Genomic DNA, 24145 nt, shown 5'->3' on the forward strand with positions numbered 1-24145 from the left:
CTGACCAGGACAGTGAGAGTAACGAGGGAGATTAGGGAGACTACCAAAATAAAGAACTCAATAATAGTGCGGGATTTCAGTTATCCCCATATTGACTCCTCAGGACGAAGTGTCACCTCAGGACGAAATGCAGAGACACAATGTCTCGATACTTTAAATGACTGCTTCTTGGAGCAGCTGGTACAGGAACCCACAAGAGGAGAGGCAATTCTCGATTTAGTCTGGAGTGGCTGGATCTGATCCGAGAGGTAACTATAACAGGACTGCTTGGAAATAGTGACCATAATATAACAACATTTAATATTCCTGTGGTGGGAAGATCACCTCAACAGCCCAACACTGTGGCATTTAATTTCAGAAAGGGGAACTATGCAAAAATGAGGAGGTTAGTTAAACAGAAATTAAAAGGTACAGTGACGAGAGTGAAATCCCTGCAAGCTGCATGGACACTTTTCAAAGACACCATAATAGAGGCCCAACTTAAATGTATACCCCAAATTAAAAAACACAATAAAAGAACTAAAAAAGAGCCACCGTGGCTCTACAACCATGTAAAAGAAGCAGTAAGAGAGATAAAAAGGCATCTTTTAAAAAGTGGAAGTCAAACCCTAATGAGGTAAATAGAAAAGCGCATAAACGCTGCCAAATTAAGTGTAAAAATGTAATAAGAAAAGCCAAAAAGGAGTTTGAAGAACAGCTAGCCAAAACCTCAAAAGGTAATAACAAAATATTTTTTAAGTACATCAGAAGCAGGAAGCCTGCTAAACAACCAGTGGGGCCCCTAGACTATCTTTTGTAGGTGACAAATCTGAGGAATTGTTACACACTGAAGTGTCGCTAGAGGAGGTTTTGGAATTAATTGATAAACTTAACAGTAACAAGTCACCGGGACCAGATGGCATTCACCCAAGAGTTCTGAAAGAACTCAAATGTGAGATTGCGAAGTAGTAACTATGGTTTGTAACCTGTCCTTTAAATCAGCTACTGTACCCAATGACTGGAAGATAGCTAATGTAACACCAATATTTAAAAATGGCTCTAGAGGTGATCCCAGCAATTATAGACCAGTAAGTCTAATGTCAGTACCGGGCAAGTTAGTCAAAACAATAATAAAGAATAAAATTGTTAGACACATAGAAGAACATAAATTGTTGGGTAAAAAGGTTTCTGTAAAGGGAAATCATGTCTTACTAATCTATTGGAGTTCTTTGAAGGGGTCAACAAACATGTGGACAAGGGGGATCCAGTGGACATAATGTACTTAGATTTCCAGAAAGGCTTTGACAAGGTCCCTCACGAAAGGCTCTTAATAAATTAAGTTGTCATGTGATAAGAGGGAAGATCCTTTCGTGGATTGAGAACTGGTTAAAAGACAGGGAATAAAGGGTAGGAATAAACGGTAAATTTTCAGAATGGAGAGGGGTAACTAGTGGTGTTCCCTAAGGCTCAGTCCTAGGACCAATCCTATTCAACTTTTTCATAAATGATCTGGAGAAAGGGGTAAAGAGTGAGGTGGCAAAGTTTGCAGATAATACTAAACTGCTCAAGATAGTTAAGACCAAAGCAGACTGTGAAGAACTTCAAAAAAACTCACAAAACTAAGTGATTGGGCCACAAAATGGCAAATGAACTTTAATGTGGATAAATGTGAAGTAATGCACACTGGAAAAAATAACGCCAACGATACATACAATATGATTGGGGCTAATTTAACTACAACTAATCAGGAAAGAGATCTTGGAGTCATCGTGGATAGTTCTCTGAAGACGTCCACACAGTGTGCAGCGGCTCTCAAAAAAGCAAACGGAATGTTAGGAATCATTAAAAAAGGGACAGAGAATAAGACAGAGAATATCTTATTGCCCTTATATAAATCCATTGTACGCCCACATCTTGAATACTGCGTATAGATGTGGTCTCCTCATCTCAAAAAAGATATACTGGCATTAGAAAAGGTTCAGAGAAGGGCAACTAAAATGATTAGGGGTTTGGATATGAGGAGAGATTAAAAAGGCTAGGACTTTTCAGCTTGGAAAAGAGGAGACTAAGGGGGGATGTGACTGGTATATAAAATCATGAGTGATGTGGAGAAAGTGAATAAGGAAACGTTGTTTACTTGTTCCCATAATATAAGAACTAGGGACCACCAAATGAAATTAATGGGCAGCAGGTTTAAAACAAATAAAAGGAGGTTCTTCTTCACTCAGCCCACAGTCAACCTGTGGAACTCCTTGCCTGAGGAGGTTGTGAATGCTAGGACTATAACAGGGTTTAAAAGAGAACTAGATAAGTTCACAGAGGTTAAGTCCATTAATGGCTGTTAGGATGGGTAAGGAATGGTGTCCCTAGCCTCTGTTTGTCAGAGGGTGGAGATGGATTGCAGGAGAGAGATCACTTGATCATTACCTGTTAGGTTCACTTCCTCTGGGGCACCTTGCATTGGCCACTGTTGGTAGACAGGATACTGGGCTGGATGGACCTTTGGTCTGACCCAGTATGGCCATTCTTATGTTCCTATATTCTTATGCTTACGGAAAATAGATCCTGTCTAGCTTGTAATGTCATCAAAAACAGATACCAAGTGTGGTTGATGAAGGCAATAGTGTTTGTGTAATAGACTTAGACATTTGACTTGGTATTGAATACCTTTGATTAAAAAAACTAGAATGGTATAAAATTAACATGGCACACATTAAATGGATTAAAAGCTGGCATACAGATAGGTCTCAAAACATAATTGTAAATGGGAAAATCATCATCAAACGGGTATTTCCAGTGGGGTCCCATATAGATCAGTTCTTGGCCCTCTGCTATTTAACATTTTTATTAATGACCTGGAAGAAAACATAAAATAACTGATAAAGTTTGTCAAACACACACATTGGGGGAGTTGTAAGTAATGAAGAGGACAGATCACAGAGGCAGTGTGATCTGGTAAACTGGGCGTAGGTAAAGAATATGCATTTTAATATGGCCAAATATAACTATATACAGCTAGGAACAAAGAGTGTAGGCCAGGGGTGGGCAGACTATAGCTCACGGGCCGCATCCAGACCGTCTGACCTTTTAATTCAGTCCTCGAGCTCCCGCTGGGGAGCGGGGTCGGATGCTTGCCCCACTCCACGCGGCTCCCAAAAGCAACAGCATGCCCCCCCCTCCAGCTCCTACGCGTAGGGGCCTGGGAGCCAGGGGGCTCTGCACGGTGCCCTTTCCCTAAGCACTGGCTCTGCAGCTCCCATTGGCTGGGAATCCGCACCCTGAACTCCTCATTTCTGGCCCCACCCCAGAGCCCACACCCCCAGCCGGAGCCCTCACCCCCTCCCGCACCTTAACCCCCAATTTCGTGAGCATTCATGGCCCAGCGTACAATTTCCATACCCAGATATGGCCTTCAGGCCAAAAAATTTGCCCCTCCCTGGTGAAGCTCATACTTACTTAATGAGCCACTCTATCCTGGGAACTAGTGATTCTGAAAAAGAGTTGGGAGCCATGATGAGTAAGCAACTGAACATGAGCTCCTAATGTGGTGATGTGGCCAAAAGGGCTAATGTAATCTTTGGATGGATACATAAGGAAGACTTGACTAGGAGTAGAGAGGTTATTTTACCTCTAGATGTGTCACTGGTGTGACTGCTGCCGGAATACTGTGTTCTAGTCTGTTCGCAATTCAAGCAGAATGTTGATCAACTGGAGAGGATTCAGAGTTGAGCTCTGAGAATGATTAAAGAATTAGAAAACATGCCTTATAGTGATAGACTCAAGGAGCTCTAGCTATTTAGTTTAGCAAAGAGGAAGTTAAGGGGTGACTTGATTGCAATCTGTAAGTATCTGCATTGGGAACAAATATTTAATAATGGGCTGTAGATAAAACAGCTGATTCTCATTTAAATTAAAGCTGTTTTATACCACTCTGGCCACAATCCTTCTCCAAACCTTAGTTATCCACCTCTTGCTTGGCCAGTGTAACCTTCTGTTCTGGCCTCATGAATACTCTACCGTTTTCCAATATAACCAAAATGTAGTTGTTAGTTTTCTTCTTTGTCTGCCATTCTTACCACAACGTCCTCTCCTTGAAATACCTTCCTGGGTATCCTCTGTCTCAACTCATGCTGCCTGTCCTTGTCTTCAAGTCTTTGCTATAATCTCATCTCAGCTTCATCTGTGGTTTTGTCGTCTTTCTTTCTCTCTTGCTCCCTATGCTCCTTCCAGTCCTATGACTCTTTACTCCCAGTTTTCCTATTTCAGATCCTGCTAATGCCTTTGACGCTTTCATTTTTGAAGAAATGGGATATAATCTTTTTTTAAAAGTGTATGGAGGGGTTAATTTGGCAGCTCAGTTGTCAGGGAAATACAGCATTTCAGCAGAGAATATAGAACATATTTTTGGTGCTTTAATATACAATTAGACAATTAATTAAAATAGATAACATTTAATTAAAGGACCCAGTTTCCATTTCAGGGAAGTTGAAACAAATAGCGAATAAAATGTTTCTTTTAAGAACAATATAACAAATTGATAGAGCAATAAAACTTTTATGGGACTCCTCCAAGACTGTGGAACAAAATCCTGTGGTATCTGAGCACTACTACAAACATCACATTGTATATCAGACATAAAAATTATTTCTGAAAAACATTCAAATGTAACTTTCCATCTGAGTGGTGAGAAGGACAGAACCATACATGGTAGTCATGTCACTTAATGAACTCCTGGAAGGTGATCAGATACCGATGGTTAGAGCTGGATAAAGGCAATCCAGGCCCCCTTGGCAACCTGCGACAGGAGGCCCCAGTATTTATGTCACTGTGTTCCTTTCCCCACGTGGACTGGGGGGGACGGGGATGGTCCATTTAATCTCCCAGAGAGGCAGAAGCATGAACTCCTTTTCCTTCCAGGAGCAGTATCAGGAGCTTCCTCCCCTTGGAAACAAGGAGTGAGGAAGGTGTCCTACCATGCTCTCCTACCATGGAGAGGCAAAGTGCCAGCAGGGTGCTCCACCCAGTATTTAGGGTGTATCTGCTTGGGTGGGTGGATCAGAACAGTCCTGCTGCACTCTTTCCCCCTCTTGCCAGACACACACAGTCCTCTGCAGGAATGGTGTTGTCTGGGCCCCCCAGAACAGTAGGTCTTGGAGGTAACACCCCATTGAGGTGCATGGGGAAGTTCACACAATTCTGAGCTATTGTTTTAGGCTGTCAGTAGATGTAAGACATGATTGTGTTTGTTACATTTGAGTCATGTTTTCAAGCTTTTCTTCACAACCATCAGGACTATAAACTTATTTTTTTTAGAAAATGAAAGCTGAGATTTTGATAACACTGGAATGCTAGGTGTGGGCCTATAGTGGCTATGTCTTAATATTGTCCTGCTCCTACTGGGACCCAGGAAATGGGCGGACGCCCGCCCACTGCTAAAGGGTCCCCACCCCCAGCCTATGGGGGGGATCAACAGGACCTGGAAGCCAAGTAATTCCGGGGGACAACTAATAAAATAACAGGAATAGGAAGGTGGTCAAAGGGTCAAACAAAGGGAATCTTGTCCTGGTGATGGGCATGGTGTCAAAACCTGAACAGAATAGAACTAATCATTGCTTCAGGTTGATAGGCTCTTGTTAAAGGGACATTGGCAATTAGAAACCACTTTAAATTTTTGTTAAAATAGTCTACGTACTCTTAAATCAACATGCCAACTTTTTTAGGTTTACTATAACAATTTTCATGTTTGTAAAAATGTCTTTTTCCTCCTTTGGTGTACAAAACACCAGCCACATAAACAAGGGAAACTAAGGCCACAAGGGAAATAATGAAACTAAATATCAACAAATGCACAATTAAACTGAAATTAAAGGTGTTTTCTCTAATCTTTGCTACAATAATCATAGTTGTGCTTGGGAGGATAGGGGGCAGGTAAATGTTCAGATACAAATGTGTTTTTAAAGTTGATGGTGCCCCTCTATCTTTGGTTTAATTTCTTGCACCTCCATAGTGGGCGGGAGTGTGATAAAGTACAAGATTATGTGCTCAGAGACTCATCTGGGTCTGTATTTTAGGAGTGTCAGGTTGAACTTTGAATATATTTTCCCCTTCTGTAGCATAAGCTTTTAAAATGAGTATGAGCATGTTCTGCTGTTGCGGCATTTGTTGGATGCTGCTATATCTGCATTCAGAGACCATGTTTAACACCATCTGCTGTAAGTGCTGAGAATCTTAATACAAAAAAAGGTGACAAATTTTGAGTGCAGTTGTTACATGTAAAAAATATGGTTATTTATCGTACTGTAATTGTGGTTCTTTAAAATGTGTTGTCCATATATAGATTCCATTCCTGGAAACTCAAACAAGACTAATGATCTTGATAGCACCAGCTTGGCCCAGGCAATTCTGGTACCCAGCCTTCATGAGACTTTCAATTTAGCCTCCAGTAACATTGCCAGTGAGTCCAAACATTGTCTTCCTGAACAATGAGAATGTCTAGTATCCAGATTTGGCCTCTACTTCTCACATTCTGGATGTTGACAATCATCAAAAGAGCTTGTTCTAGAGATTTCCAAAACATTATCCTACAAAATAGAAAGGATGTTACAAGGTTCACATACGCTGCAAAGTGGAAAAGTTCTCCTTATTGGCAGAGCAACATCATATTTCTCCAACAGCAGCAAACATTCCTAAATATCTGGACTATTTAATGTTGATAAAAAGATCAGGGTTTTTTATCAGTTCTATAAGGTGCACCTGGCAGCTCTATCAGGGCACCATCCTCCTGTTCAGGATTTCATCCCAATTTGGGGGGATTTCTTAAGGGACTAATACATGTATTCCCCCCAGTGTGGGAGCCTTCACTCTACTGGGATCTCAGTGTGGACTTAGGTGGGTTGATGGGTCCTCCCTTTGAGTTGTAGCATCATGTTCCTTACACTATCTGTCGGACTTCTTAGTGGCAGTCACCAGCCGGTAGGATCGGGGAATTGCCTGCACGCATGGTAACCTTTTTTTTGTGCATATAGGGAGGCTATGCGTAGGCCCCATCCAAAATTTCTACCCAAAGCGGTTTTTGACTTCCACCTAAACCACATGATTCATCTACCAGTGTTATTACCCAAGCCCCACTCCAACCAAGGGCAGTCTAGACTACACTCTTCAGATATACACAAACCCCTTTATCTTTACCTGGATAGAATTAAAGTCATTTCGTATTTCACTTATATTGTTTGTTGCCTTTGTGGGGAGAATGAAGGGCCAAGCCATTTCATCTCAAAAGTTGTGTAAGTCGGTCTCAGGGTATATTAAGATATGTTATCAGTTAGCTAGTTTAGATCCACCAGATCAAGTCAGGGTTTATTTCACTTGAGCTCAGGCAGTTTTTCAGAATTGTTCAGTCTCAGAAATATGTATAGCAGCTACACCTCTACCCCGATATAACGCTATCCTCGGGAGCCAAAAGATCATACCGCGTTATAGGTGAAACCGCATTATATCGAACTTGCTTTGATCCACTGGAGCGCGCAGCACCCTCCTGGAGCGCTGGTTTACCGCGTTCTATCTGAATTCGTGTTATATCGGGTCATGTTATATCGGGGTAGAGGTGTACTTGGGGATCAGTTCATACTTTCTCAAAACACCATTCGCTGATAGGAGCTTCTAGACTGAATGTCTCCTTTGGCAGAGCTGTTTTACAGGTTTACTGCTTGTGGGCCATAAAGAGTGATATATGTATGGGCAAGCATTCAAAGAAGAAAAGTTGCTTACTTTAAATAACACTTTTTTAAAGATGTGTTTTCCATATGTATATTCCACAACCCACCGTCCATGCCTACTTCTACAGAGTTTTATAACATCTGGATTCTGTATTGGTGAAGGAACTGTGAGGTTGGTTACCTTCTCTGTGCCCTTTGTGCTCTTGGGGAGGGTGGACACCAATGCATGCTGCTGGTCAAATGATTCTGATCTCGAGTTCATATGTACCAAAAGTGTAATATATGTGGACAAATGCTCAAAGAAGAGACAAACATGCTTACTGTTATAATTTTAAGGATTTTTAGCAGATTTTGCTGAGCTGCATGTTTTAATCTCTAAATTAGGAGGGCAAGTTTTAATGGCTATAAATAGTTACAAGATCATAGCCTCTTCTTCCCACCCCCTTTCAGTAGCTCTATAGTTCATAAAGATCCTCACTTACACTCCCCACTCTCCTTCTAGAGCCTATGCTGTTGTGATACTTGCTCTAGCAGAAAGGATCAAGGGGCTATTCCCTTCAGAACTCCTTAACACCACTCTTTGCAGTAAAAAGAAAAGGAGTGCTTGTGGCACCTTAGAGACTAACCAATTTATTTGAGCATAAGCTTTCGTGAGCTACAGCTCACTTCATCGGATGCTTTCTGTGGAAAGTTTAGAAGATCTTATTATATACACACAAAGCATGAAAAAATACCTCCTCCCACCCCACTCTCCTGCTGGTAATAGCTTATCTAAAGTGATCACTCTCCTTACAATGTGTACGATAATCAAGTTGGGCCATTTCCAGCACGAATGCAGGTTTTCTCACCCCCCCCCCCCCCACACACACACACACAAACTCACTCCTGCTGGTAATAGCTTATCCAAAGTGACCACTCTCCTTACATTGTGTATGATAATCAAGGTGGGCCATTTCCAGCACAAATCCAGGGTTTAACAAGAATGTCTGGGGGGGAAGGGGGGGTAGGAAAAAACAAGGGGAAATAGGCTACCTTGCATAATGACTAAGCCACTCCCAGTCTCTATTCAAGCCTAAGTTAATTGTATCCAGTTTGCAAATGAATTCCAATTCAGCAGTTTCTCGCTGGAGTCTGGATTTGAAGTTTTTTTGTTGTAAGATAGCGACTTTCATGTCTGTAATCGTGTGACCAGAGAGATTGAAGTGTTCTCCAACTGGTTTATGAATGTTATAATTCTTGACATCTGATTTGTGTCCATTTACTCTTTTACGTAGAGACTGTCCAGTTTGACCAATGTACATGGCAGAGGGGCATTGCTGGCACATGATGGCATATATCACATTGGTGGATGTGCAGGGTGAACGAGCCTCTGATAATGTGGCCGATGTTATTAGGCCCTGTGATGGTGTCCCCTGAGTAGATATGTGGGCACAGTTGTCAGCGGGCTTTGTTGCAAGGATAGGTTCCTGGGTTAGTGGTTCTGTTGTGTGGTATGTGGTTGCTGGTGAGTATTTGCTTCAGGTTGGGGGGCTGTCTGTAGGCAAGGACTGGCCTGTCTCCCAAGATTTGTGAGAGTGTTGGGTCATTCTTCAGGATAGGTTGTAGATCCTTGATAATGCTTTGGAGGGGTTTTAGTTGGGGGCTGAAGGTGACGGCTAGTGGCGTTCTGTTATTTTCTTTGTTAGGCCTGTCCTGTAGTAGATGACTTCTGGGAACTCTTCTGGCTCTTTGCAGTGACCATAGTCTTTTGCTGCTAGGCAGAAAGGCACCTAGAGAGTAATTACTTTCCCCTTTGCCTAAAGTACACAGTCCCTCTATGTTTCAAAGTCTCTTCTTGGCGTCTGAACTCTGATCCCATCAAGCTGAGTGATTTAAAAGTAAGCAGTTATATGAAAGCAAGCTATTTTCAGTTTGTGTAGAAACTTCCTAGTTAAACAACTTTTTCTTTTCGTTTAAAGAAAATAAAATTTTGTACCTTCAGTGTTGCCAGATGCTTTAGTAAATTAAAAGGAAAAATGTGTGGATGTGTTTTTATGGACTTGGTCCTGTAACATAAAGCACTGCACATGTGCATGACATCATTGAAGTCAGTGGGAGGCCACTAGTGGAAGCGTGTCTGTGCTTGCCAGTTCTGTTTGCAGGGTCGAAGTCTGTTGTTGGTTTTTATTTGTACTACTGTAGCACCTAAGAATGGGACACTGTTGTGCTAAGTGATATACAGCCACAGATCAAAAAGACTGTCTTTGCCTATGTTGCATGAGATGGTACTCTGGCAGATCAATTAGGAAATGTGCTTTTCTGATTTTTCTCATGATCCTATCGTGGTTTAAGATATGGTGATAATTATACTTTTAAACAGAAGCTGCATACTTTGCCTCAACTCTTTTTTGAATTGTTTACATTATTGCTATTATCCTATCTTGGCTTTCTCTACAGCCTTTCTCTTGGGCTGTAAGGTGACTGGGGGATTCTGAATGTATGAACATATAGTGTATGTAAACAGTTGACCTGGAACTTTTCCAACTATTGAGAGTCAAAGGTAGTCCTTTATGTTTTTAGGATGATTTCGTCTTCATGTGTGACAATGATTAGGGTTTGGCTCTGAGTTCTAGTGCCATCATACTTCATTTGTCTGGGTGCTTTGACTTGATGTGTCTTTATTCAGTGATCATTTGCATTTTTTCCTTTATAAATTGTGTGTAAACATCTTTAAAAGAAATTGAGAAATGTAAATACAAATACTTTATTATGGCTGTGACTTTAACTTGTGGCTGTATAGTCACATAATATCTGTGCAAGTTAGCACATTGCATATACTAAGAAATTAGTTCTGAAAATATTTTATTTGTTCAGTGGGGACCAAATTAAGGTGAACCATAAATCTGAATTTCCTGACTCTTTTTTTGTCGAAAGTCTTGATTATAATACTGTGTGGAGGAACGCATTGTTCCCTCTTGTGGGAGAGGATCCAGGAGGAAGAAAATGCAGCAGAAGAATTCTTTTTTGGAGAAACTTGGAGATAATGAGTTGTTGAACCTTCTGCCAAATCTTGGTATTTGTTATCAATTCACTCCATTTAATACCTAGTATTTTCCTAAGGCATTCGCTGTTATAGGCATTTATACAGCTGTCTATACCTCCAGTGCAGTGGTCCCCAAACTGTAGGGCATGCCCCCCAAGGTGGGCACAGAGGAAGATTCAGGGGTGTGTGGCAGGGCCTGGGCCAGCCCCCATGCGGGATGAGGAGGGAGCGCCCCCAACCCTACTCAGCCCCCCGCCTCAACTCCTGGCCGTGCCTCAACCCCCGGCTGCAGCTTCTCTCTGAGCCATGGCCCCACTCCCATCCCCAGCCTTGGCCCCCTTACTCCTGTCTGCGGCTTAAGCCTCTTTCTCTCCCCCCATCACAGCCTTGCTCCCAGCTATGGATGTGGACCGGGGGGTGTGAGGGGGGTGTCACAACGTGAAAAGTTTGGGAACCATTGCTCTAGTGGATTTTCAGCTTTCACATCCATATGTTGAGGTAGAAATAACAACTGAAATGAAGATTCATAATTTGGTCTTTAAATTGTAGTTGTAGATGTTATGTTAGATTAAAACTTTCAGCATTTCAGACATGTGGTTTAAAACTCTCAAGAAATGTAGGAGTTAGTGAAAACAGTTATACTTCATATGTAAATTTTTTTACACTTTAAACCTTTACTCTTAAGTTTTCAGAGCTTACATGTTTTTTAATTGTTTTTCTCTTTAGAAAATAAATGAATGCTAATGGGACAGCCATTTCCCTGAGGTTCAGGTTTTCTGGCTGGCTGCCATGATGGGTAAGTTACCTATAAGTGGAATCCAATTAAACTGTTACCTTGGCTTAATTCCTAGTGAAAAGAACAAGACCACTTACGTAATTAACATTATTTTTTGTGATGGAAGTGCATGTCATGGCTTTGATAGTGAAATTTGAATTGAGGCTTGCACTTAAAGCAGACATTCAACCAGTTTGAATATGAAAAAAATTGCAAATTGTTGACAAAATTACAGCACTTCCTCTGTGGATATACAATAAATTTAAAAGAAATTGAAATAAGTTAAAGTATGGAAATGTGCTGTTAGGATACACAACACTCACTCTTTAATGACACCATGAGGGGGGCAAAATCTTTCTTTAAAAATGATTTTAATCTAATCTGAGACTACAGACACTCAAATGCCTTAATCATAAGCACATTTGATGCCTAGTTTCACTACAAGATGGCGTAAAGGCTGTCTAGATGTCCTAACTATGCATTTCTGTACCTTAAAATGTTTGGATTTTTTGTTACATTTAACCTGAATTTTTGGGGTTTATGATGGATGATTAGTTTTTGGAATGATTACACCATCCCAATTTTAACCTAAAATACTGATATATACTCTCAACCGTAACTCTATTTTAGTGTATTCTTTGTCTGGGTATTATGATATAACTGATTTTTGTGCAAGTGTTGGTCCTAATCTGATACTTTAAAAAAAAACAAAAAACAATGAGCCAGGATTGTTTAAGAATATAGTGCTTTTCATGCTGCTAATGTTTCTGCACACACTGAAATTTTTAAGTACAGGGATTTTGTCAAATTATAACATGTATTAGATGTTAAATTGCATTTAGTGTCCTCAAGCTAAAACTTAATTTCTTATTTTTATCAAATACAGTGGTCTAGGATGCTTCTTCATTATAAGTAGGGCCCCTACCAAATTCAAAGTCCATTTTGATCAATTTCATGGCCAGATGGTTTTTAAATTGGTCAATTTCATGTTTTCAGATATTTACATCTGGAAATTTCATGGTATTGTAACCATGAGGTTCCTGATCCAAAAGAGAGTTATGGGAGGTTGCAAAACTGATACAGGGTGGTTGCGGGATTGCCACCCTCACTTCTGCATTGCCTTAAGAACTGGGCTTTGCAGGCAGCAGCCACAGAGCTTCCTGCAGCCGGGGGAGATTCCTGGAGGTGGGTCTGATCTCCCCTGTGCTTCTGGGAGTGCCCCCACCATTCACCTTGCTCCAGCTGCTAGTCTTCTGGGTTGGCAAGGGATGGGATTACTTCTTCCTCTGCACGGCCGCTCTCAAGGGGAGATCGTACCCATGGAGCACTGAAAATCCGTGGGTATCCGCTTTATAGCTGCGGGTATCCACAGATGTGGATATCCCTGGACCATTTTTGCAGATAGCAGCGTACATGCAGATACAAATTATGTATCCGTGCAGGGCTCTGATGGTAAGAGCTGGGTGGGCAGCTGTGAGGAACCACAGTGCAGACCCTCCACCTGCCCTTGGCTGGGGGCTTGAGGGGCAGGGACACAGACAGGGGGCTGCTTGGGCCCCCTGTCCAGGGCAGGTGGAGGGTCCGCCTTGGCTTCCCACAGCTGCCTGCCTGGCTCTTACCATGGCCGGGCTGCAGCTCCAAGCTACCTCCCTCTCCCCTGCATAGCCGGATCAGGGAGAGATGTGCTATGGGGAGCCTGTGTCCCTCCACCTGCCCTGGGTGGGGGGCCCGAGCAGCCCCAGGCCTGTGTCCCTGCCCTCCAGGCCTCTGACCCAGGCAGGTGGAGAGACTTAGGTTCCCCACAGCTGCCAGTTCAGCTCTCCCCAACGTGGCTCCAGGTGGGGGAGGGGGGCGGTGGCTCGGAGCCACAGCCCGGCCACAGCAAGAGGCAGCTGTTGGGGGCCACAGCAGACCTTCCACCTGTCCTAGGCAGTCCTCTCCTCATGCCTGGTGTGCGCTACTCTCTCAGTAGCTGGTAGGGGAACCGGACGCACTCTCTCCACTGTTTTCCAGTCCAGGGACCCTCAACCCAGCAGCTCTGGGCTTTTACTCTCCCAGCCCTTACTGCTCCTTCCCTGGACTGCTTCCTGCTCTTCCCCCTTATATCAGGGAGTACAACTGCAGGTTTCCTCTCCTGCAACCTACAAACTTCCTCTCTCTATAGACCTGCTGAGCTCCTCCCCCGACCTGGACTTCATCTGCAGTTAGGCCCTAGCAGTCCCTATGTTTCCTCCAGGTGCAGCCTAAGGTTAATTGGTCTATTTTCAGGCTTTGTTGGGGGGGAACCGCATCACACTTGGTATTCTTCTTTGAGTAGTGCTCCACTTCAGGATTGTGTGTCCATCTGACTGTGTGCCCATCCATGTGCTTTTGATGGGAGATTTTTGGGAACAGTGCCTGTTCGGCCCATGCATGCACACTTCTCATCCTTGTGTCCCATGCCAAGGTCATATAGGGCTGCCCAGGCAAACTGCCCTCAGTTCCTTCTCAACCACCTTCGGCTTGAGGCAGAACATCAACCATGCCCACTTTACTCAGACTTAATTTCTAGTATAGTTTTAGTTTAATAGTTTCTTTCCCCTTTTGTTCAATTTCCCCGATTGAGGGTTGATTCTGAACTTCTGCTTTGGGGTATGGCAGGATCCCCAGGGTTTAAGCAGAGTGTCTCCTGCCAGCAAGCTATCCCAAATCAATGACCGCTATTCTTGGTTCCTCTGCTATTTGGGAGACACCCATCTGCCCCAAGAAGTGTAAAATCTGCTGCTCCTTCAAAACCAGATCTTGGGAAAACAGGGAGATCAAATTATTGATGAGGGAGTAAGCCCTAAGACTAGCTTCTGACCCAGGCTCTGAGAACCCTTCTGCACACAGGCCTCTGAGTACTCTTTATGCCTCGTAGAATTCAGGATCCCTGTCACCAGGAGTCTCGAAGGATCCAAGGGTTGCTACCCTGTCTGCCTCCGAGTCTTGGTGACCAGCTCAGGAGAGGCAGCACCTGTACTGATGTCTGCAGTAAAAAGAGCTTCATTTCTAAATCTCAGGGTACCAACAAGGAAAGTAGGAATACTAGATGTCTTAAGAAATCTTGGTCATCACCTGATAAGTAAAGAACAAAACTGTCAGACACAGATGAACACAGTTTGTTGGGGAATAGTCAACATGCTTTTTGTAATGGGAAGTCATGCCTCACCAGTCTACTAGAATTCTTTGAGGGGGTCAACAAGCATGTGAACGAAGGGATCCGGTGGGTATATTGTACTTAGATTTTCAGAAAGCCTTTGGCAAGGTCCCACGCCGAAGCCACTTAAGCAAAGTAAGCTGTCATGGGATAAAGAGGGAAGGTCCTGTCATGGATTGGTAACTGATTAAAAGAAAACAAAGGGTAGGAATAAATGGTCAGTTTTCAGAATGGAGAGAAGTAAATAGTGGTGTCCCCCTGGGGTCTGTTCTAGGCCCAGTCCTTTTCAACATATTCATGAATGATCTGGAAAAAGGGGTAAACAGGGAGGTGGCAAAATTTGCAGATGATACAAAACTACTCAAGATAGTTAAGTCCCAAGCAGACTGTGAAGAGCTACAAAAGGATCTCTCAAAACTGGGTGATTGAATTTCATCTGCCGTATTGTTGCCCAGTGTTGATAAATGCAAAGTAATGCACATTGGAAAACGTAATCCCAACTATACATATAAAATGATGGGGTCTAAATTGGCTGTTACCACTGAAGGAGATCTTGGAGTCATTGTGGATAGTTCTCTGAAAACATCCACTCAATGTGCAGCGGCAGTCAAAAAAACTAACAGAACGTTGGGCATCATTAAGAAAGGGATAGATAATAAGACCGCAAATATCATATTGCCTCTATATAATTCCATGGTACTCCCACATCTTGAATACTCCATGCAGACGTGATCGCCAAATCTCAAAAAAGATACATCGGAATTGGAAAAGGTTCAGAAAAGGGCAACAAAAATTATTAGGGGTATGGAACAGCTGCCATATGAGAAAAGATTAATAAGACTGGGACTTTTCAGCTTTGAAAAGAGACGACTAAGAGGGGATAAGCTAGAGGTTTATAAAATCATGACTGGTGTGGAGAAAGTAAATAGGGAAGTGTTATTTACTCCTTCTCATAACACAAGACCTAGGGGCCACCAAATGAAATTAATAGGCAGCAGGTTTAAAACAAACAAAAGGAAGTATTTTTTCCACACAATGCACAGTCAACCTGTGGAACTCCTTGCCAGAGGATGTTGTGAAGGCCAAGACTATAACAGGCTTCAAAAAAGAACTAGATACATTCATGGAGGATAGGTCCATCAATACCAGAAGTTGAGAATGAGCGACAGGGGATGGATCACTTGATGATTACCTGTTCTGTTCGTTCCCTCTGGGGCAGCTGGCATTGGCCACTGTCGGAAGACAGGATACTGGGCTAGATGGTCTGACCCAGTATGGCTGTTCTTATGTTCTTAAGAAGGCTCCAGAGACCTCAGTTCCATTGAAGCTCCCAGTCACTCCAGTACCCTGAGAACATCTAAAATGTCCCTTAAGAGCCATACTATGAAATGGGACTCTGTACTGAGGACTTCAACTGCAGATGGCCATACCCAGTCTAGAAATTTTATGTCAGAAAGGTCTACACCATTGTACCTTTCCATATCCCCGGTGTGATGGGTTCCCCCTGGGGTGCCACCTAGAACTGGGGTACCACTGAGCCCACCCTGACCCACCAGACTGGGCTCCCTTTACACTGTACTGCTGTGACAAGCTGCAAAACCCCCTCTAGCCTGCACTTTCACCAGCATACATACAGGTAGGGACACACTAAGCTGCGGTTACATGCAGTTAGGTTCTCTGACCAGCCCCTGCATGGAAAGGCTCCACTAGGGTACCTCCCAGCTCCTTAAGCACGTAACCCCTCCCCCAGAATATAAACCCAAAATTATACCATCTTGCACTGCACAGAGGACTACAGCCTAAGCTCATAAAATTCACCCCCTCCCTCAGTGTGGAGAGGAATATGCAACAGCCTTCCTCCCCCCCGAGTTAGGATTCCCATACACTAGTTTCGATAATGCAAAAACAAATTTATTAACTACAAAAGATAGAGTTTAAGTGATTATAAAGCAAGCAGATCAAAGCAGATTACCTAGCAAATAAAAAATGCAGTCTAAGTTTAATATACTAAATAGGTTGGATATGAATAACAGATTCTCACCCTAAGTGATGATATAAGCAGGCTGCAGATTCTTAAGGGGCAAGCTGCACTTGCTTCCAATTTGGAACCCCCAGGTGTTCCATTCACAGGCTAAAAATCCCTTTAGCCTGGGTCCAGCACTTCCTCCAGTTCAGTCTTCATTCCTCAGGTGTTTCCAGGAGTCTTCTTGGGTGGGGAGTGAAGAACCCAGATGATGTCATTCCCCTGCCTTATATAGCTTTTGCATATGGTTGGAACCCTTTGTTTCAAAGCTTGCTTCCCATGCCAGTCAGTGGAAAAATACTGACATTCCAAGATGGAATCCAGCACCAGGTTACCTGGTCATGTGTCCCTGTAGAGTCACAGCAGCCATCTCCCACAGGCTGTTGGGAGCCTTCACAGGAGGGCGCACCGGATGGGAGATAAGCTTCTCCTAAGGCCTATTGTTTCTTCCTAATGGCTCATTTAATCTGAATGGGCCCTTCCCAGCCAACCATCTAGACTGAGAGCATTTTGCCTAGTGGGGGATGCCCAGGAATAGCTATGTGTGAAATAGATACATAGTCAATATTCGTAACTTTGGATACAAAAATAATACGTATTCAGCAAACCATAGCCTTTCCAATGACACCTCACATGCCTTATATTGCATAAAATACATCATAATCATGATATAATTATATCATACTAATATCACTATGAAGAATATGGGGTGCAGTGTCACACCTGGTCCCTATACCATCATCTCATACATCTGTATCATACTATTGGAGTCTGTCCCTCATATCAAGTGTTTGACATCCATAGCATTCATACACTCAACACAGGTACCTACCTTGGTACCAAAGCCGTTCTCCACCAGACCTCATTTAACTCCCTCCTACATACCACCAGTACCGCAGGAGTTTAGACACTCAAAAACCTGCTTGTCTACAGTGATCTAGAATCCTTGTTACTTACTGGTACCGGACAGCTGTCTGCACAGAGATGCTCTTGGTCACTCACTCCACATTTTTTCATTGAGACCACCTTGTTTACAGACTTGAACCATCCAAAGTGAACAGTTATCACCAACTCTAGATTATGTTGAGGATGACTCTTCCGACTCTCAGATTTCAGTACAGCATTCTCCTGTTTATCCTCCAGGACATCATTTTTCTACCTTGACCCCTGTGCACCTGATATCAATGGTGGATGCCTCCTCCTGTGCTCTCTGGGCTCCTAGAGTAACCTTGTTGGGACCCCGGGTCCTTTATCACCCACAGTTCATTAGGGCCCTGAATCGCTGTCATAGGGCACATATGCAGACAGATTCTCCCCAACCTCTACTTCCACGGTCTCAACCAGAACCACTGGAGGAGACCTTCAAGGAGCAGGAAGCAAGGGCTGACAAGGAGGTGACACCTCACACAATTGTATTGTCGTCATTGCCTGATGAAGCTGTACTGCCTCCACCACCTTCCATGGCAGATGACTTCAGGTAGTTCAGCAACTGATGAAGCACATCGGTGATATGCTTCAAATCCTTTGATCCAGGTCCAGGATTCTCATCATAAACTCCACCATAAATCATAGTAAAGAGCAAGTGTGCATCAGTTGGCTTGCTTGAGAGCATTGCAGTAAGAAGCAGATCTGCTTTTAATTTTTCCCTTGGTAGGAAAATTTTAGAGGCTTTATACCATTATTATGAATGCAGATTTTCACTATTGGTTAGTTCCAAGTAAAAGTTTTGACCTGCCTATTTTGACAGGTTGCAGAGTAGCAGCCGTGTTAGTCTGTATCCTCAAAAAGAAAAGGAGTACTTGTGGCACCTTAGAGACTAACAAATTTATTTGAGCATAAGCTTTCGTGAGCTACAGCTCTGTAGCTCACGAATAAAGATTGTAAACTAGATTTAAATTATTTGAATGTATCGAATCATCAACCTTCATCCCACACAAACTCTTGGGTAGCTCATTACTGCTATTGGCTAACGATAGCTACATTTTTAACATCTTCAGTAGTGTGTAGACATTTACAATTGTGGTGTTACTGCACTCATATGGTACTGTTACAATATTTTATGACAATTCTTGCGGTACTAAAGACAGGAAATGGTATTTTTGAACTTGCCGGTGTTATCTTTAAATAAATGAATTTACTGTAACTTGATTTTTATTTTTGAGTTCAGTTTGATCAATGAGCAATAATAGATGATTCATATTTATTAGATTCATATTTATTATTTAGAGCTCTGTGAATCTCAAAAATGTGTCCCTTCCACCAACAGAAATTGATCCAATAAAAGATATTATGTTACCTACCTGGTCTAACTAATTTTTAGGCATTCATGGCCAAAGGTCTTCGGATAATTTAAAAAAATTAAAATCTGGATTATATTTACTATTTACATTAAACAGTTGTTTATACATTATACAAGTTTGTATTTTATTCTTTTCAACCACTTTTTAGTGTTCAGCATAAACCACAGCTTAAAAGGACCGTGACAGTGAAATATTGAGTTGCTGTAAATCCCAGTACAAGTTATTTTAAAGAAGAGAGAAGTTAGCTAGATGAACATGGAATCGCTGTTATCCCCAGCTCTTCCTTTCCTTGTGTAAGGTGATGTTGGCATAAATGAACAGTATCAGTTGCAAATACTGTAGTTGAGGAGTCACCATTCATATTTGTCAGTGACATCTGACTTAGCCCTGACACCTCTTCAAGTGAGAGCACATTATTCTTGCTTGCTTCCTACTTCTGCAAAATTAACATTATAACAAAATTGCATTTCACAAGAATGCTTGTCAAGGATCATAAAATTGAATCTTTGAACCTGGCATTCATTTATGCATAGGACCAATGCAGCCATTAATATTTAACTTTGATAACCTAATAGAGTTCTTCCACAGGGTTGACTGCAGTGAATGGCATTCTGTTAAAACATTAGAGACTCTGGTGTTTCACCTTTTGAAGGACTGATGGGATCATTCATATATTTGTTTGACTTTGTATTGTCCTCAAAGGAGGGTTATGCACATTTAAAATGTGAGTTTCCAAGAGGAACTAAGTTTTAATATATGTAACTGTTCTCTCCCTTCTACCACTCTCCCAGGCTTTCCCTGCTGTGCAAACGGCTTTAGTTGTATGGAATATAAAGTCATGTGCATGCATAATCCATTTAAGCAGTTCTCTAGATTCTAGTGGGAGCTCTTCACCACCTGTCTACATGAACTTTGCAGCAGAATTTGTCCTGAAGCTAGCTAATTAGTCCAGCATCAAGAAAATCCAGAGAGGCATTCTTCATTATGTCACTGTTTAATTTTTTTTTGCGTGAGTAGTGGGATATTCTTTCTTTCCTTACACCTCCAAGTGTAGATTTATCCTTGGACACATCTGGAGTAAACCACAGGCCAGTGTACATAGGAGCAACCACTGTGATGTGGAGTTGGAGTAATGAAGGGTACGTCTCCCAACCACCCCACAAAACCTCCAAACACTTTACTGTTCAATGTTTGTTCATCTTAATGTGGCCGTAGGACTAATTCTGACTTTTGGACACCTCCAATTTTGTGTAGTTGCCCCATTGCCAGCCAGACTGGCTTCTAACTGTACCTTCACTCAAACGTACTGAGGTTACCCCTTTTGTCTTTGAACCCTTGCTTGCCCCCCTTTGCCCTAGAATGCTGCAGTTGCAGTGCTGGAAGAGTGAACCTGATGTAAAACCTACATTGAGAGCAATCAGCAAGTAGCAAAAGTCTCTTCTAATTAGAGTTCCAATGTGTTGCTTTTTCGGTGTGTCTGAGTTCTACTGGTTTAGGTTGGGGAAGAATGATACCCACAGTAAATTGTTAACTTTGGTCTTTCTGTGCCACAAACAAGTACTGCCATAATAGTGCATCTTTACAAATTGAAGATCTAATTTTTTTCTACATTTTCCTAAGCGTTTTACATGAAACAGCCTTTGAAACCCTTTCTCCTAGTTATAGTCTGCAGTTGTATCAAGGTGAATTGAATTGTCAGTCCTAATTTGTTGGGAAGCTGCTTTTACTTTTTTTCAAAAATTTAAGTATTTAACAATAAAAGTTGTTCAGTTCCTTAAGTCCTGCTTATGATGTTACTTCCTGGAAACAAATTAAATGAATATGTTTGTAATTGCAACATGCTAGCTACAGGATCTCTTTTTTTTTTTTTTTTTTTTTTTAAGCTAATTGTGATGAATGTGTGTGTCCTTTCTTAAGTTTTTAGGAAACATGTTTATTTTCCTAGTCAATTTTTAAATGCAGCTTTCAAGTGAAACAATTTGAACTTCTAAGTGTCCTATTGTTGGTGTGTTTGTTTTTTTGTTTTTTTTTAAACAGATGATCAGTCTTTCAATTCTATCGAGCAGCAAGCTTTGAATTCAATCATGCAGGATTTGGCTGTCCTTCATAAGGCTAGTCGTCCTGCATTGCCAGTACAAGAAACAGGAAAACCAAAATCATCTTCACCCAAAAAACAGGTAATTTTCTGCATTCTTGTCTAACACAATGAACAATGTATATCCTACTGTGACTTCTATAATTTTCCAATTGCAAGACCAAAGTCAGTGTTAAATGGGTGATTCTAATCCCTTGTGGATCCTGCATATTTTTGAAATTAGTTACAAAAATGAAGAGTAATGTTTCAGGACACATTCTAAACACATGCACACTAAATGTATCTGGTAAAGGTAAAACATCCCCTTCCTACTCCCTAATTGAATATTTAAAGACAGAGAATTACACTAATTGTCAAGATCACACTTTGGTTTGGATCACAGTCTTTTTTGCTGACTTATTTTAGGATTTTTATTTTAAAAGCAAGATTTGCTGCCGTCCCTTCTTTGAATTGTTTCTTTAGACTGAATTTAGTCATATACAACTGAATTGCACTATCCAGATATTGAAACTGTCATATTAAAGGTGGTTTGCAGTGGGGGAAATACATAGAGAAGGTATGAAATTTTTTTTTTCCATTTGTTTGACATTAGAAATACTAGTTCTTGTGAACTGTGTTTTTCCCAGAGACTATGGGCAGCTGGAGAACTAGTGGAGATTGTGGTATTGCAAAAGAGAATTGATAAAGCTGAACAATTGGGTGGGGGGAGGAGTTTTTAGTCAGAATGTTCAAATTTTATATTTATTTTGAAAAATAATATTCAGGGCTTCTGTGAGCTTCATAAAGAAGCAAAAAGCCACAGTTTTTCGCCTTTTGTACAGTAGGTCACATTCTGTACATTCTGTATAAGGGCATGTGAATAGCATTGCTCATGAGAATAATCCCATAGAATTAAATGGATGTTTGTTGGATTGGGGCCTGAATTGGTGGTCTATCAAGACATTTGAATTTTTACATGTATTTGTGTATTAATCTATTTTATCTTCAGTATTTGGAAGAAGGGGGGGGTCGTTCCTTATTGGTGGTTTAAAAGTCATAGATATTCCACTTGTGACAAACAAGGAATTGTGATTGGAATTCTCCGTTTGAGCATAAATTTGATGAGGTTGGTATTACTGAAACCTGATGGGTTGATTCTCACAATCAGAATGTTAAAATGGCAATACTGATTTAGGAAGGATTGAGCGGGCAGAAGGGGAGGAGGAGTGGCACTCTGTCATAAATCGCATAATCTGTTTCTGAGTCAGTGATAACGTGGAAGAAAATGATCTTGAATGTTTATGGATCAATATCCTAACAAATAAAGCACAAGATGGGGTACTAGTTGGTGTCTGCTATAGACCTCCCAATCATATTAGGGAACAGGATGACAACCTCCTTATGTACCTATTTACAATGTGTAGGGAAAAGAACTGTGAGATCATGGAGAACTTCAGTTTGAGTGACGTGCTGGAGTTCTCATGCTGCCAGTATTAAAACAGCCTTAGAATTCCTAGACATTATAGATGACAGTTTCCTAACTCAAAAAGTGTTGCAGCCAATGTGTGGGTAATTCTTTCTTAGACCTTGACCTAACCGATAAAGAGGAACTGATTACAAAACTAAAAATTAATGGTAGCTTAGATACAAGCTTGTATCATAATATGCAAGCAGAATAAAGTCCAAATCAGTAATGTGTGTACTTGGTGCTTTAACAGGGCCAGTTTCACAAAGCTGAAAACAACTGTGAGCCAAATCAGATGAGAGGAAGAATTTAATCAGAAAAAATTGAATGATAATTGGGAATACTTTAACACCTTGCTAGCTGCCCAGAGAGTCATAATCAAGGAAGAAGGCTGTCTTGGTTAAAAAAAACTGACCTGGTTTAGAGGGGAAGTGAAGGCAGCTGTAAAGCATGTGGGTATATTAAGATAAAAAGCAAGTTTTAAAAAATATATTAGGAACAAAAAGTATCCTGACAGTAGTATTGCTCCATTACTACATGGAAATGGTAGAATTATCAATAATAATGCAGAAAAAGTGGACGTGGTTCAATAAATATTTCTGTTCCGTATTTGGGGGAAAACAGATGATATGGTCTCATCATATGGTGATAACACTCTTTAACATCCTTCAGAGATATTAGTGGAATGGAAAGTTGACCATTTTTAAATCAACATGCCCAAATAACTGCCCATCCAAGAATTTTAAAAGAGCTTGCTGAGGAGCTGACCAGACCATTAATGCTGAATTTCAATAAGTCTTGGAGCACTGGGGAAGTTCCAGAAGACTGGAAGAAAGCTAATGTTGTGCCAAATTTTAAAAAGAATAAATGGGATGACCCAGGTAAATTATAGGCTTGTCTGACTGACATTGATCCTTGGAAAGATAATGGAGTGGCTGATATGGGACTCAATTAATAAATAATTAAAGGAGGATAATATAATTAATGCAAATCGCATGGGTTTAGGGAAAATAGATCCCATTAAACTAACTTTTAATCTCATTTAAAAAATCAATTATGGTTGATACAGGTAATAGTGTTGGTATAATATCCTTAGAGTTCTGTAAGGTGTTTGACTTGGTACCGCATGACATTTTGATTAAAAAACTAGAAAGATCTAAAAGAAAAATGGCACATGTTAAATGAATTAAAAAACTAGCTAACTGATGAGTCTGAAAAAGTAACTGTGAATTGAGAATCATTGAACTGGTGTGTTTTTCGTGGGGTCCCGCAGGGTTCCGTTCAGTTATTTTAATATTTTTATTAATTATCTGGAAGACAACCTAAAAATCATTGCTGATAAAGTTTACAGATGACACAAAAATTGGGGAGCAGTAAATAATGAAGAGCAAAGGTCACTGATTCAGAGCGATCTGGATCGTTTGGTAAAGTGGGCACAAGCAAACTACATGCGTTTTAATACAGCTAAAGGTAAATCAGGGGTCGGAAATCTTTGGCACGTGGCCCATCAGAGTAATCCGCTGGGGGGCTGTGAGACATTTTGTTTACGTTGGCAGGTATTGCCCCCTGCAGCTCCCAGTGGCCGCGGTTCGCCGTTCCTGGCCAATGTGTGTT

At 41.4% G+C, this 24145-nt stretch overlaps 1 protein-coding gene across 7 annotated transcripts in view; it reads left to right on the forward strand.

The window, feature by feature from the left end:
- MAP3K2 (mitogen-activated protein kinase kinase kinase 2) overlaps nt 1-24145 on the forward strand; it is an 89882-nt gene that overhangs the window by 31546 nt on the left and 34191 nt on the right. Inside the window, exons 2-5 of one of the 7 annotated variants that reach the window (XM_043524987.1) lie at nt 11443-11512; nt 19141-19285; nt 20042-20131; nt 21030-21169. In XM_043524987.1, the coding sequence (XP_043380922.1) occupies nt 20125-20131; nt 21030-21169 (147 nt within the window). In that variant the 5' untranslated portion in view covers nt 11443-11512; nt 19141-19285; nt 20042-20124. Of the gene's footprint in view, nt 1-11442; nt 11513-19140; nt 19286-20041; nt 20132-21029; nt 21170-24145 lie in introns of those variants that run through there. The other 6 variants (XM_043524989.1, XM_043524991.1, XM_043524990.1 and 3 more) reach the window with 6 other exon arrangements.

The sequence above is a fragment of the Chelonia mydas genome, chromosome 11 (assembly GCF_015237465.2).
Source record: "Chelonia mydas isolate rCheMyd1 chromosome 11, rCheMyd1.pri.v2, whole genome shotgun sequence".
In the NCBI taxonomy this organism is placed as follows: domain Eukaryota; kingdom Metazoa; phylum Chordata; order Testudines; family Cheloniidae; genus Chelonia; species Chelonia mydas.